This window comes from Brachypodium distachyon, chromosome 3 (assembly GCF_000005505.3).
Source record: "Brachypodium distachyon strain Bd21 chromosome 3, Brachypodium_distachyon_v3.0, whole genome shotgun sequence".
NCBI classification, from domain to species: Eukaryota; Viridiplantae; Streptophyta; class Magnoliopsida; order Poales; family Poaceae; genus Brachypodium; species Brachypodium distachyon.
The window spans coordinates 53,475,281-53,486,317 of NC_016133.3; the positions used below are offsets into that span (position 1 = coordinate 53,475,281).

At 41.3% G+C, this 11,037-nt stretch overlaps 2 protein-coding genes across 2 annotated transcripts; one reads left to right on the forward strand and one right to left on the reverse strand.

Moving 5' to 3' along the window:
• Positions 1-1,066: 1,066 nt before the first annotated feature.
• On the forward strand, positions 1,067-1,927 carry LOC104583827. Its single transcript, XM_010237567.3, has one exon. It carries the CDS (start codon positions 1,223-1,225, stop codon positions 1,739-1,741), a length of 519 nt encoding a protein of 172 aa, XP_010235869.1. The 5' UTR covers positions 1,067-1,222; the 3' UTR covers positions 1,742-1,927.
• On the reverse strand, positions 1,715-7,351 carry LOC100825611 (universal stress protein A-like protein). Its single transcript, XM_003570154.3, has 4 exons — positions 7,092-7,351; positions 4,564-4,685; positions 4,352-4,470; positions 1,715-2,058 (listed from the first exon to the last, which is right to left on the reverse strand). The coding sequence occupies exons 1-4, from the start codon at positions 7,273-7,275 to the stop codon at positions 1,950-1,952; spliced, it is 534 nt and encodes a 177-aa protein (XP_003570202.1). The 5' UTR covers positions 7,276-7,351; the 3' UTR covers positions 1,715-1,949.
• Between the last annotated feature and the right edge of the window lie 3,686 nt (positions 7,352-11,037).

The window sequence follows — 11,037 nt, forward strand, 5'->3', positions numbered from 1 at the left end:
GTTCAACAATGATGTATCAAATTTGGCTAAATTTGAATGCATATATACACTAAATCATATCTAGATATAGGCGAAGTCTTTTTGATGGAGTTTTCACAATTTGCACCATATAGGTGATTTTCACCGGATACTTCACCCTAGATATATTCAAATTTTGACAAATTTAAGACATCTTTTGTTGTACGGATGCAATAGTATTTTATTTCGCTTCGTTTCTGAGTTTTATCCCAGAGCTCCAAGAGATCTCTGAACATGGTTATCTTGAGGCACAGATACCGCGATTCGTTTGTTTCTTTGTTTTCCCATGACGGCGTAAATCTATAGGGAAATTCAGGTAGGAACAGAGGAGAATTCCCTCCAAGAGGCTCATAGATTTCCATTCTTGAAGCAATCCTTGCCACGCATGCTTCTCCTGGTTCAATCAGTACAATGCATCTGCATGACTACTTCCACGTTGCTACTTACCATAGGCAAAATTATTGTGCTTCCTACACGCTGCAAATTCCCATCCTGCCATACATGCTACTCGTAGAAGTCTACTAACGCATTCGATCACACATCATGGGAGAGCAAAAAAACCTATGGCGAACAGGTCTAAGATGTCACCTCGAAGAATTTTGATTATATGTGAAATGGCAGTGGCATGCCCAAGAAAGGTGACTAGTCAAGTAGGCGTTCATTCCTCTGTGCCTGTGCCCCCACAATCTGCTAAAGCGGACGGGAAAGCAATCAAAGAAGCCAAAGCGATGTGATGTCCCTGCTGCCCGCTGCTATGGTTGCTTTGATCCAATGCAACGTCCAAAAGCAAAAGCAAAGGGCCGCAGTACAGGAGCGAGAGTGTGTGTGTGTGAGACCGACCAAGCAGGCTGCATGCCTAGACGTTTATGCCAAGCTCGCGCATTGAACTGCTCCAAAGAGAGATCCCAAAGCACGCGCCTTTCTCGTGGTCCGATGCATTCAAAGATCTCTGCTGCAAGAGAGCGAAGAGAGGAAAAAAGAATGAATGGAAAGATGGGCGATGCAACATCATCATACCCCGGCACTTGGCTTGCGAGGAGGAAAAGGAATGATTCATTTCAAATCCGAGGCCTTTGGCTCGCTCCATGATAAAAAGGACCACACACTACTCCCTCACAACGGCACGAAACAAACACTCCATCGCAAGCCATTTCCTTGAGAAAAATAGAGAGAAGAGAGCAGTTTGCAAGAGCTGAGAAGCAGCATGGCTTCTTTACCTCAGACCATGCCATATTACCCTACCTCCAACGCCATCATGCATGCGCAGCCGGCCACCTCGTCCAGGGGCTCGTTCGGGCCGGTGTTCACCGTGCTCGGCGTCATCTCCTTCCTCGCCGTCGCCGCCTGCATTGCGGGGCGACTGTGCGGACGTCGGCTTTCCAAGAAGAAGTCCTCCTCCGACCAGCAGTTCTACAGTACCAACGCCGTGGGAGGCGACCTGGAGAAGGGCTTCGAGCTCAAGTACCCTCCGATGAAGCCCATGCCGAGCTCCCGTGCCGTCATCCATGACATGGATGATGGCTTCGAGATCAAGTTTGCGCCGGGAAAACCTGCAGCATGGAAGAACGACAACAAGGGCGACAACAGAGGGCGCCAGCAGCATCCCCAGGTTGCCATGCCGAAAGAATATGCAGGTTTCAGGTACCCTGCAGCTGCAAATGGCGTGGTCAGGCAAGGGCAAGTAAGGGGTGGAACATTCATCTCTGCAAAGCCTAGTACATGATCATCATCCAAGTAGCTTAGGTTCACAACTTGATGTATCTCATATGATACAATCTGTCCTAGCCATCCATTCATCTTCACTCTGGTTTTGGGGTGCGCACTCTGCAAAGTTTGTACTAGTTCCAATCACTTCCATATTGTATTTGTACATTAACCCATTAAGCAGTGAAGAATATCCCATTCTCAAGTACTATGACTGCACGAAAGCATCAATCATCAATAGGGTCCTGGGGGGCTTCATTGGCCTTGCGTTTGATGGTGATGACTGGACACTCAGCATGCTTAACGCAGAACTCGCTCACAGTGCCCACGAAGACCCTACAAAAAACAACTCAATCCAAATGAAAATCTACATGAAGAAATGACCAAAAGAAATTTAAAATAATTTACACGACATATTTCATAATGCACACTTTTTCAGTTGCGCATGAAAATACTGTGGTAACATAGGAATGAGCCAAAAGACTAATTGAATACATACATTGAATTATTTTCTTGCTTTTGTATATAGGCTGTATAAGGATGGAGGTGACATGCTGAAATTCTAAATCATAAACCACTCGAACCGAGTTTTAGTAATTAAGTTTCTATGAAGTGAAAAATGGGTTGCAGGAATTTCGCATTGAGTCACAACTATGGATGCAAACATAGCATATGATACCAGTCCATGTGAAAACTTCATACTGCCACCATTTCAAAACTAACAATCAAGTAACAAGGTAACTAAAAGTTTTGACGTGTTATAAAGTGTTGCAGAGAAACAATGCATGAAGGAACTACTGGTATGTTTGATTTTAGCCCAAACCTGTCATGCCAAGTATTTGGCTAGCCAAAATTTTGGTGAAGTTTTTGGTAGCCCATGAGTTGGCCAAAGTTGGCAAGAAAAGATGAACTAGAGTTGGTAATGGGGGGTTTGCCAAAAAGTTGGCTACTATCCAAACAAGGACTAAAATATTGGCCATGGCCAAAAATTTGGTAGGGTGAACTTTGACCACCATCCAAACACACCTTACATTATATGAAAATTATATCCCTTAAGTTGAGAGAAAATCATTGAGTAGGCAAGAATTGCTAATCAAACACCATACTAGATGATCCAACTCTTGCCACTCGCCAATTCTATATGGTGCAACCCCATACAAAGTAGTAATATTCTTTAAACTATATGATCTGAATAGTAGCCAAAACGCTCAATTAGTAAACACGCAGATAAAATTTGGCTGTGCAGTACAGTGCTAGTTCTACAGATAGACCACTACATCATAAGCAGGGATATGATTAGTTCTGTAAATCACCAAGTCTTTCTATCAGTAGCACGTTTGCCTAAAGTTACACGAGAAGAGTTTATAGGCTGTTTCACAATAGCTAGGCAGGCTTCTACCGCTGCTTGATTTTTACGGCAGCATCTTGTCTAGGGAGCACAAATATCAAAATCACTCTTCATAATTACACACAAGCACATGCGTGCGCACAACTATTCATAATTAGTACCAACACAAACCAAAAAAAATATAGTCGGGATAATACCAATGGGCAAAGGCCACAATTTAAACTTAGACACTTATTAAGACTTCACTAGAAGATGCATGGGCATAAGGACTTATGTTTTGTCCGATCATCTAGTGCATTTTTCTGTTTAAAAAAGATGACAGTCAGGAATGGCATACTTGGCCAGCGCAAAAAAAAAAAAGAATGGCATACTTGGAAGAATTTTTGGCTTGTGAAATACAGAGGATAAAACACATCCAACTTATTAGAATGAGATCAATGTAAAGAGTTCAAGACTATCAGATTTATTATAGTACACTCAGATTTGAGTTGAAGGTTACCAAATCAAGCATAACATTCTAAATTCTAGTGTGATTATCTACAAGAGATGTCTATCTACAATAACCAATTCATAATCCGCTCCAAAGTCCAATGTTAACCGTGTAGGAGTCCTTTCATTAGTCGCCACAGTATACAACACAAATATTTTAGGCCAAAAACTGATGGTCGTTTTCCCTTGTTTTGAATACACGACTTTTGGCTACCCAATTTCTCTAATTCAGAGCTCCTTTGTTCAACCCTCATCTTAGATTGCTACCATAATTATATAAGTAAATCTGAGAAGTTTATCACGAAAGAATTGAGATTCTATACTTGCACCTGAAGGGATATTGTACAGACCATTTAGCAAAAAAAATACCAGGGTTCTAGGTACATCATGAAAGAAAAATAGCAAGATGTTATTTCTTGTGCTTGATATGAGAGTAAGATTTGTCTTCCTTTAGAATACTGCAACATTCTCCTCCTACTATACTACGGTGGAGATGAAACAGAAATAGAGGAGGGTCAATACTGAGATATCCTAAAAATACCACACACAGCCCGTAAATACCACACAAAAACATGGTTATCAACAACACATAACAAGCTCAATCCAGCCCAGTATTGCAAAATAAAGAGCAGATAGTAATGTATCTTAGTTTGGATGAGGTGCACACATAGTTGATGTATTGTCTAACTAAAATAAAACATATATATGGCCATGTTAATGCACAATAAAGATTACTTATACACCCTTTACAAAATGCTATAAAAGCTAATGTAATATTTTGACATATAGTACCTCTGAAATGGTCCAAGGCCTCTACTTCCCACAACTAGAAGATCAGGCTGGACTCTCTTCACCTCGCTGCAGATGACCTCCTTCGGATCCCCTTGTTTAGTCCAAGCTTCGCATTTTATCTGCAGCATAATTTGACACACATTATATACCAAAATGGCTATTGCCAACAGAAACCTGAAATACTGGAGAAAATAACTAAAAGGTTCAACTACCCCCAATTCATGGCATTGGTTCACGAAGTGCTCAAGCAGGTGAATCCCTCTTATCTTGTCTCTCTGTTTCATGGTCTGGAAGTCCGTCGGTGATGCATATATACTATCCATATCATCAAATCCTTTGGATTTAGAAACAAAAGGCAACATAAGCAGATATCCAAATGTTTAAGCAAGTACTCAATATTAGCCTGTTGAACTGGAAGATAAAAGGGGGGAAATTATACATCGAAATATATGTTCCGTGAGTCCACGAAAAATAGTTTAATCATCAGGATTCAGGGCTGAACATCCACAACAAAGAAGAGGTGGAAAATATATGTTCCACGAGGTGGAATTTCTACGCAACCAATTTCTTAGCCAGATGCCATATATACTATTTTGTGACATAAAAATTAGCACAGACAGCTAGTTTGCTTGCCAGATAGTTCCTCACAAGCAAGGGGATGCCATAGGTGGCGCTGACACAAGGGTTTACATCAAGTGGCAAAGAAAGAAGGATTAGCTAATACAAAAGGGAAAGCAATTAAGGCCTCAGGAGAAGTGCTCCCCAAGCTTTCTTGCTTATCATCTACTCCCTCCGTCCAGTGGGAGTACTAATTTTCACTTATCCAAGTCACTTATTTTGGGACGGAGGGAGTACTAAATTTCAAGTACCAGCTCAAGTGTCTTTTGGTGCAAAAATCATGAGAAACAAAAGCAAGACTTTTTTTGACCGAATAAAAGCAAGATTCAAGTTAAATCATTTGAGAGCACAAAAACTATTTCATCTCATGCACCAGTTCAGATGGTATAGCAAATGGGAAGGAGATAAAACAAGGATGCAAAGATGTTAAACAACTCATAGGGCAGCCAAACTCAAAATGGAAGTGTATCCCATGCTCTTGCTATTATTATAGCAGAATGCGCCTTTAGCTTTACTGGTCTATTCTTAGGGAATGACAAGGATTAGGTGCTGTAGGCCTACTACTCTATACTGCTGTGTTGATAAGTCATTTTCCTTGGCAAATTAAAGTTAAAATAACTTGATTCATCAGAGCTCTTTTAAATCGCACGTGCTATAACACGTTGGAAGGGAAAATCTTCTTTCTTTTAAAACATTGTTTATACTAGAAAAAGGATTGTGGAAAATCTCTTCACTCATTTTTGCTGACGGTGCACAGCTAAGTGCATGAAGACAAGACTTAAGCACTCATAGAGGAAAATTGGATGAAGCAAACAGCAAATTTTGCTGTTAAAATAGTAATGGCAGAGGATACATTTCAATCTAGAAATAGCTAAAGAGGATATTACACGGATTAAGAGACAAATGGTGCTGCAACATAAGCATTTCTTCAAACGCCAGAGTAAGTAATTGTTTTGCTAAAAAATAATGCTGGGCGCAGAAACAGCAAAGTCATGGTAGACAATGTCTCAAAGTCATAAAATGATAGTCTAAAATAGGCTAAAACAAATTGAGATAATGTCTGTGATAATTAGCACTATTCCATCAAAGGATATAACATAGTCAATAGCACATTAACACCTAACATTAACACAAAAATTTGCAGAAACATCACTGATCATTTCCCTGGTAGGGTGGTAATGATATAAATTAAGGAGTCAACGAAGAACAAGGTCGAACATGAGAAGTTGGTAAAACAGGAGATTCCATGCCACACAAAAAGCTTTAATAAAACCATGAGTGTGTATTGGATTCCTCGCCTATCCTGAATCCAACTGGGACGCATCAATCAAATGCCATGTTCTTCTAAATTACACAGCATCACATCAATTTAAAAAATACACCATGCAGTACCGCTGTATTTATATTTTTAAGATTACTGGAGATAAACTTATATGATCCACATCTATACAACTCAGTAAGCATTAGTGTTACACGTGTCATGCAAAGAACAAACAATGCATATGCAGTACCCTCTGGAGAAAGAGAAGCTACAACCAGACCATGAAATCAGAGCCCTTTCAGTACACCACCCATCATGCAAAAAACAAACTATGCATATGCTGTAACGACTACCAATAACCACGATAAAAAAAACCCGAACAAGCTCTGCACAAAACACCTTGTCAGAACACTAAATATGCAGCCAAAATAGGATGCTACGAACGGAATCAGTAGCCAAATGTATCAGTAGCATGCAATCTCACACCAGACTCAGATTCTAGACAGATCGAGCTATTCATTACCTAACAGGCTAACACTACAGTCTGCACAGAGTCACTGAAACAGGTCGCAACAGTCGACGGATCCGTGTTGCAGTTAGGAAAGCATCGATAAACACTAAGGACTAAGGAATTATCATGCATTTCTACTTTTCTATGACACCATTTGGGCTTGCAGTGCTAAGGACAATTAGTCCCTGCTCGAAGAAGAGTTACCGACACATCGCTACATCACACCACCCTGCGCGACCGAGAGGGAACCCACGCATTTTATCGAGCACCTCAAGTACGCAGCAAGCAAGCAAATCCACCCAAGGGCGCACTCCGGGGAACGGACAAGAGAGGCGCGCGACTACACGTACCGTCCTCGTCGGGGACCTGGACGTGGAGGAAGAGGAGGTGAAAGCCGTCGGCGTTGGAGCGGACGAGCTTGGAGAGCATCCAGTCGAAGGCGGCGCGGCAGCTGATGGAGGGGTGCGGGTACCCCTTGAGCGACGACTCATTCACCGCCATCATCACCCGCGTCGGCGCCGACGAATCCGCCATTGCGCACGCCCTCGCTTGCTCGTTTGCTCTGACTTCCTCGGCAAGAAGAAGACTACTTTTGGGGAAATTTCGAAGAGAGGACAAAAGGCAATCTACAATTTTCTTTCTTCATTTATAATGGCTCCTAATAATCTCGGTTCATTTTGCTATATCCACATGTGACTAACTGTTCATAAAAACCCAGGATACTCCCGATTCGGGATTCTTACTTGAAATTTCATCATTTAACAGTTCTGGTTAACCTAATATAGACATAGTCAGATAAAATGAGAAAGCTCAGATCTACGGGAACGAACTTTGAGAGTTTCTTGACAATGTCAAGATGCCCTACTAAACGAGCAAAAAAAATCAGAGAGTAATTATTTCATATACTAGTTGTCTTTGCGGACATACGCCACTGTTAAGATCGAGGGCATCAAAATGAAGATGTACACTCTTTTTTGTTTTATCTAATTACGAGAAACTCACTACTTGATTTGTCTCAACATGCAAGCATATCACATCATCACATTATTAATTTGTTCGCACCTATTTAGTGGAAAACTCATATTTTTTTGCACATGCAGCTACTTTTCATCAAACTATTTTCACTAAGTGAAGAATCTATAATCTGTCATACAATTTCATTATACATTTTCACTAGATATTATTTTGTTGCTACTTTTCACTCATATATATTCTCAACAACGTGGACTCACGTATGTTAACTAAAAATTTCCGCAACAACGTGTGGGACATCATCCAGTTAGTTAAGTGTCGCCTCCTTCTAGACCCAAAACACCATCAAACACCAAACCTAAACTAGCTGTTGATTTTGTCTGTACTACTAGTACTAGCTAAATGCTCGTTCCACAGTAGCCTTTTAATTACTGCATATGCTATTTAAATGCTATGTTTTGCATCACTGTAGCCCTAACTTTGTTTACATTTTAGAAAATCATCTGAAAATATACATCAATTAAATCAAATAGTCTTATAGTCAAATCAAAGATCGTAATGCATATGTCTTGCATAGAGGAGAAACATTACCATCATCAACTCAAATATTACATGAGAATATTCCATGGAAAATGCTTTTACAGTTTCTACTATACTGGTATATGGTTTGAAGATGTAAACTTAAAACACGTCGTATAGGGTACTCTTTGGTACACTCTGGTGTGCATAAAGCATTTATTCTCATTTCTCAATCAATCAGCCATTGATTGCCACTGATCGCCGCGTGATCCCTATGGTACTTCCTAGACGTGGCCACGGTGGTCCGGCCGCAAGTCGCACCAGTACAAAGCCAACGTGGCTAGGAAGCATGCCGTAGAACGTAGGCAGCTGACGTTGTTCGCTCTTCGCTGGTCCGGGGACTCACGTCAGTTGCGATCCACGTTTCACGTTTCGGAAGTCCGTCTACTTTGGTAACAGTTCGGCCACGGCAGGCTTGCCCATCAGCCGACAGCAGCCAGCGTCTCTCGTGGCTGTCCCGGACTCCCGGTGCTTCTGGGCTGAGTGCTACAACAAACTAACGATTTGTATTAGTGCAAAATTTTAGCGACCTCAAAGGAAAAAAAAATGTCCCCTAGAAAGCCAACTTTGGCAAAAAAAAAAAAGAACATATAATCAGTTGTACGTGGATTTGACAAGATTATGTATAAAGATATCTTGCCGATCCTTCCTTTCCTTTAGATTATTTTCAGGTCAATCACTCAAGAATAAGATATGCATGGTCCTTGATGGCAGAAACCAAATCGGTCTAGTACCACAAGGATATTTTTCTCCTTGTTAACGTCGTTCTTGTCCGTGGGGTCACCATTCGTTGAGAAGTCGTGATGCGTATGCACACCAGGATGATGCTCACCTTATCGATCGATCTCGGCATGCAGACGACGCCATGGAATTCCGGTGCTCATCTTGAGCTGGTCCACGGCAAAAGGTTGCCACCAAACAAGAATGTCTCTGAAGGGAACATTTGCTCTGTTTTCCAGGATAATTTGCTCCTCGCATGGATATGCTTAGAGCTTACAAAAATATATGTTGTCATCTTCTTTTATTACTCTCGGATTTGGCGGGGATAAGTGCCGGGAAGATATTTCTTTTCGTGACTTGCATCCGGCCGGTCACGTCACGCAAATCTTTTTTCATTCATTCGAGACGTGTTTCTTTTTGTAAGATGTTCTATGTTGGTTTTAATGAAACTCGGTTTGAGTGGTTGATCGATGGAGCTAATGGGGAGAAAAAGTGTTACAGTAGAACTATTGATACCAAACTTCCTCTGTTTGCTCAAACCATTGGCAGTTCTCCTGTCCATTACTCCTCCGCTTTTAAATATAAAGACTCCTAACTTTGCTCTAAATGAACTTCTATGAGTTTGATCAAGTTTATAAAAAAAAATCTACAAACATCTACAACTTTAAATTAGTTTACTTATTTGATATTGTAGATATGAATAGATTTTTTATACGAACTTGATCAAACTTGAGTATTTTGTTATATTTTTACCTAGCGCATTAAATCACACTAAGCAATGGTTTTCTATGCGTGCCTTAATTTTTTCTTCTCAAAATTAGCCCTGGGAAGAAACAGCCCGGTCTATAAGGCAAAGCCTTTCACTGCACATCAAATTTGTCGTTTTTACCGTTTTTTAACTAAAAAAAAACTTGTATTGGCACAGCAAGGGAATACGTGACAACAAACTTGAATGCATATCGAATCAAGTAATCAAGCTGCGAAGGGATGACGATCTCATGTCTTAAGCAGAACAATCTCCTGTGGACCTCCCTCCTTGCCAATTGCTTTTAGATTAGCACTGCCCCCACTTACCGGGTGTGTCCTCTCCTCTGGTGTGTGACACTGTGACACACGTTTCTCTCCAATCTCCAAGATATCTTGGTAGACTTAGGCTGAGGTTTCGTTTCATGGACCTAATTAGTTATTCCATGTTCTTTTGTGAGTTCACGTCTGCCTTTTTGCGAATTTACTTCGTAGCTAATTTATGTAATTGCAACTTTTTTTTTAAGCAACTCTTTTTTTTTCCGGGTAAAAGGGATCTATTAATCAATTCAACACATTACAATCTTGGAGAGCCAGGTCAACCACCGGTGGCGGACCGGACCCCAACCAAGTCTCCGTCCGATGCACAACTCTGGCTAAGTTTGTGAGCATATGACCAACACGATTCTGAGATCTATCCCTTTTAACAAACGACAAACTTCTACCCTGAGAAACTAAATTTCTAATCTCATTAACTTAGGTCGCATAATCAGACCTATCCAAACCTTTCGCACGCCCATCCGTCAGCACAAACGAGCGGTCCATTTCGACGATGACCGGCAGCTCACTCCACTGCAGTGCCAAGGCGATGCCTTCCATGCAGGGACAGAGTTCAGCCTCCACTGGGTTGCAGCGCTGAAGAACACGATAGGAGGAAAAGAATATCTCCCCTGATCATCGCGGAGAATCATGCCCATACCGGCCCCTTGTGGATCCTTTGAGAACGAGCCATCAATGTTCAGTTTCACCATGCCCGGCGGGGGCTTACGCCAGGTCTTCAGAACAGCACAGACCTTCCTAGGCCGTGGTGAGGATGGCAACTCTTATGGTGGTGCGTGGGGAGGACGGAAAGATTTTATGAGAAAAAAAAAGAGAGCAATAGTCTAAAGATGAACGTGTGTGTTTACGTTGATGATCAAGGGCGGCCAACACTACCAACATTTTGGCCACCACTAACCTTTCGTACTCTTGTCTAATGGTTGCCAAAATATTGACACGCCA

What these genes read in the sequence shown, in the direction of transcription:
- LOC104583827 (XM_010237567.3), top strand. Translation starts at nt 1,223, where the DNA reads ATGGCTTCTTTACCTCAGACCATGCCATATTACCCTACCTCCAACGCC.
- LOC100825611 (XM_003570154.3), bottom strand. Translation starts at nt 7,275, where the DNA reads ATGGCGGATTCGTCGGCGCCGACGCGGGTGATGATGGCGGTGAATGAG. An exon ending in CCAGGTCCCCGACGAGGACG is followed by an intron (nt 4,686 to 7,091) that starts GTACGTGTAGTC and finishes CTAAATCCAAAG; the next exon opens with GATTTGATGATATGGATAGT. An exon ending in GGCCTTGGACCATTTCAGAG is followed by an intron (nt 2,059 to 4,351) that starts GTACTATATGTC and finishes TGTTTTTTGTAG; the next exon opens with GGTCTTCGTGGGCACTGTGA.